Source organism: Penaeus monodon, chromosome 5 (genome assembly GCF_015228065.2).
Source record: "Penaeus monodon isolate SGIC_2016 chromosome 5, NSTDA_Pmon_1, whole genome shotgun sequence".
Classification (NCBI taxonomy): domain Eukaryota; kingdom Metazoa; phylum Arthropoda; class Malacostraca; order Decapoda; family Penaeidae; genus Penaeus; species Penaeus monodon.
In genome coordinates this window covers 18,337,845-18,340,344 of record NC_051390.1, presented here as the reverse complement: position 1 = coordinate 18,340,344, position 2,500 = coordinate 18,337,845, and the positions used below count along the sequence as shown (strand labels likewise).

Sequence of the window (2,500 nt, the reverse complement as noted above, 5' to 3'; positions counted from 1 at the left end):
AGTCCAATTTTTTTTTTTTTTCTGTTAAAGACAAACTTATGAGTGAATGACCTTTCATGAGTACTGCACCAGGTTTCACTGGCAGTATCAGGGCTTGAAGATGCATACCTTGGTCCTTTTGCACAGGTACTGGCATCTCCAAATACACATGTTGACAGATTCCATGACCCCTGCTGCTAGGCCAATCTGTCTACTGACTACCTGTTAGGAGATTGGTCTGACAGCCTAGAGTCATGAACTACACTACCAAGTAGGTAAAACTCTCTGTGACTTTAATATCCTTGCTGCAAGCATACGCCGACTATAAAGGCTCTTCTAGCAGGCCCACAAAGCCCTGGATCTTGGTCTTGGTCCAAGAGACCTCTAAACCCAGGGGCTTTTCTTCATTGTTGAATGCAAGTCAAGGTCTGCCTAGTGTTGCTCCTTAATGACTTTAGACAGTAGTTCTGCCCAGTATCCAGTCCATGCAAATGTTGAAGTGTTGGTGCGAGAACATAGCCTTGCCTCACTCCAGAGCTAACAGGGAAGAAGCACGACAGAGCCAAATCATACTTTACAGCAATTTCAGTACCAGTATACAGACTTGTTCTTAATCTAATAATCTTTGTTGAAATCACACACACACACACACACACACACACACACACACACACACACACACACACACACACACACACCACACACACACACACACACACACACACACACACACATATGACTGCTGTGATGTGCATAAGATATATTCCGGAGTTCTAAGCTGAGCAATAATGAGGATCTCGAGTCTGGACAAGTAAACTTTGGTTAGTGGCGGAACATTTGGCAATTGCATAAATCAAGTAGCTTCTTAGGGTCCACATGAACTTCGTTACACAACTAGTCAATGTCTGGCGCGGTGGCTTCACTCCTGCACTGCGCTGATTTGCCCGCTGACACAAGCCAAAAGTGCACTAGCTATTCGATCGTGTGGACGGAACCGCGGGCCTTGTATACACAGCGTAAACCTTTGCCCGCAACACTGCCATTAACATGTCTGAAACATGATACACATATTCTTTTAAATAAGCCATACAATAAGAAGTGCTTCTCCCGGGCGTCGTACACACGTGTCTCGAAACATGCTTCCGGGTGCCACCGTCCAAAAGCATCTTCGAAGACGTCTGCAAGCATGTCCATAGCAATGTTCCGAAATGTTGCATAACACGTTTACATATCATGTACATCAGGCCTTAAAAGAGCAACGAACAATAGTACCCCCTTACATTCTTAGTCCTTTTCAGGAGATGAGAATAATTACCTCTCATTCCCCATCGCCCTCCAAAGGCTGAGAACAATTTCCGAGATAGACACTTCGCTCGATCCACGGCCAGTAATTCCCTACGGCGGTGAAGATGGTGTACGGTCGGCTGCAGGACGCCTCGCCGTAGGAAGACGACACGACGCCAGCCGCCGTCCATTTCTCGTCTGCGTCGGTGCCCATGTTCACGAGGTACGGGCCGCCGGAGGAACCCTCGGGCAGGTACCTCTGGTATTCTGGGAAAAAAAGTGTTTCTGTTGCATCTGCTTCTCAGTATCGCTCTCTGTCCATACAAGCATACAAAGATATGTTGTATGTAGAAATATTTATATCTTTATCTCTACACACATCCACACCCATCAGGACACATGCACGCACACACGCACGCACGCACGCAAGCACGCAAGCACGCAAGCACGCACGCAAGCACGCACGCACGCACGCACGCACGCACGTACGCACACACACACACACACACACACACACACACACACACACACACACACACACACACACACACACACACACACACACACACACTCATACCTACAGTACATATAGCCTCCCTGTTCTCACCTTTGTCAATGGCGCAAAACTGGTCTCTGTCGACCGTGAGCGCCGAGGCACAGCGGTCGTGGGGCGAATGGCAGCGCGGATCGTGCTCTTGCAGGATCATCTCCCATCTGTAGCGTGCGACTGTGCGGTTGAAGGTCTGGGAATGGTATCGGATCGTTTAATTATCTGCTCTTTTGTTTTTGCTAAAGTCATGGTTATGCTTGTTATTATTATTATTTTTTATTACTAATAACACCATTGTTGTTGGTGTTATTATTTTTATAATCATTATTATCACTATCACTATTATACAAATGATGATGATTGGTTGTTATAATTATTGTCAATATTATTATTGTTATTATTATTATTATTATTATTATCATTATCATTATCATTATTATGATCATTATTAGTAATTATTAGTAATATCATCATTATTAATATTATTATAGATATCACCATCAAGATACCTTTACACAATTAGACCCACTCCATCTTAATGAAAATCCGAGATGCCAATTTCCGAGCCATGCCCCGCCTCGCCATTGTAATGTTTTTCTTTTTTGTTTTTTTTTTTGGTGGTTTTTTTTTTTTTTTTTACCAGTGTTGTTACTTATCTATTTTAGTGGAAAAATTAACCTAAATTTT

At 43.7% G+C, this 2,500-nt stretch overlaps 1 protein-coding gene across 2 annotated transcripts in view; it reads right to left on the bottom strand.

The window, feature by feature from the left end:
• The window catches only part of LOC119573043 (serine protease 41-like), a 2,192-nt gene extending 191 nt beyond the window's left edge, over positions 1 to 2,001 (bottom strand). The window contains exons 1-3 of one of the 2 annotated variants that reach the window (XM_037920031.1): positions 1,871 to 2,001; positions 1,295 to 1,530; positions 1 to 1,030 (exon numbers count right to left, since the gene is read on the bottom strand). The exon at positions 1 to 1,030 is cut by the window's left edge and continues 191 nt beyond it. In XM_037920031.1, the coding sequence (XP_037775959.1) occupies positions 1,298 to 1,530; positions 1,871 to 1,970 (333 nt within the window). In that variant the 5' untranslated portion in view covers positions 1,971 to 2,001 and the 3' untranslated portion in view covers positions 1 to 1,030; positions 1,295 to 1,297. Of the gene's footprint in view, positions 1,531 to 1,870 lie in introns of both variants that reach the window. The other variant, XM_037920030.1, reaches the window with a different exon arrangement.
• Between the last annotated feature and the right edge of the window lie 499 nt (positions 2,002 to 2,500).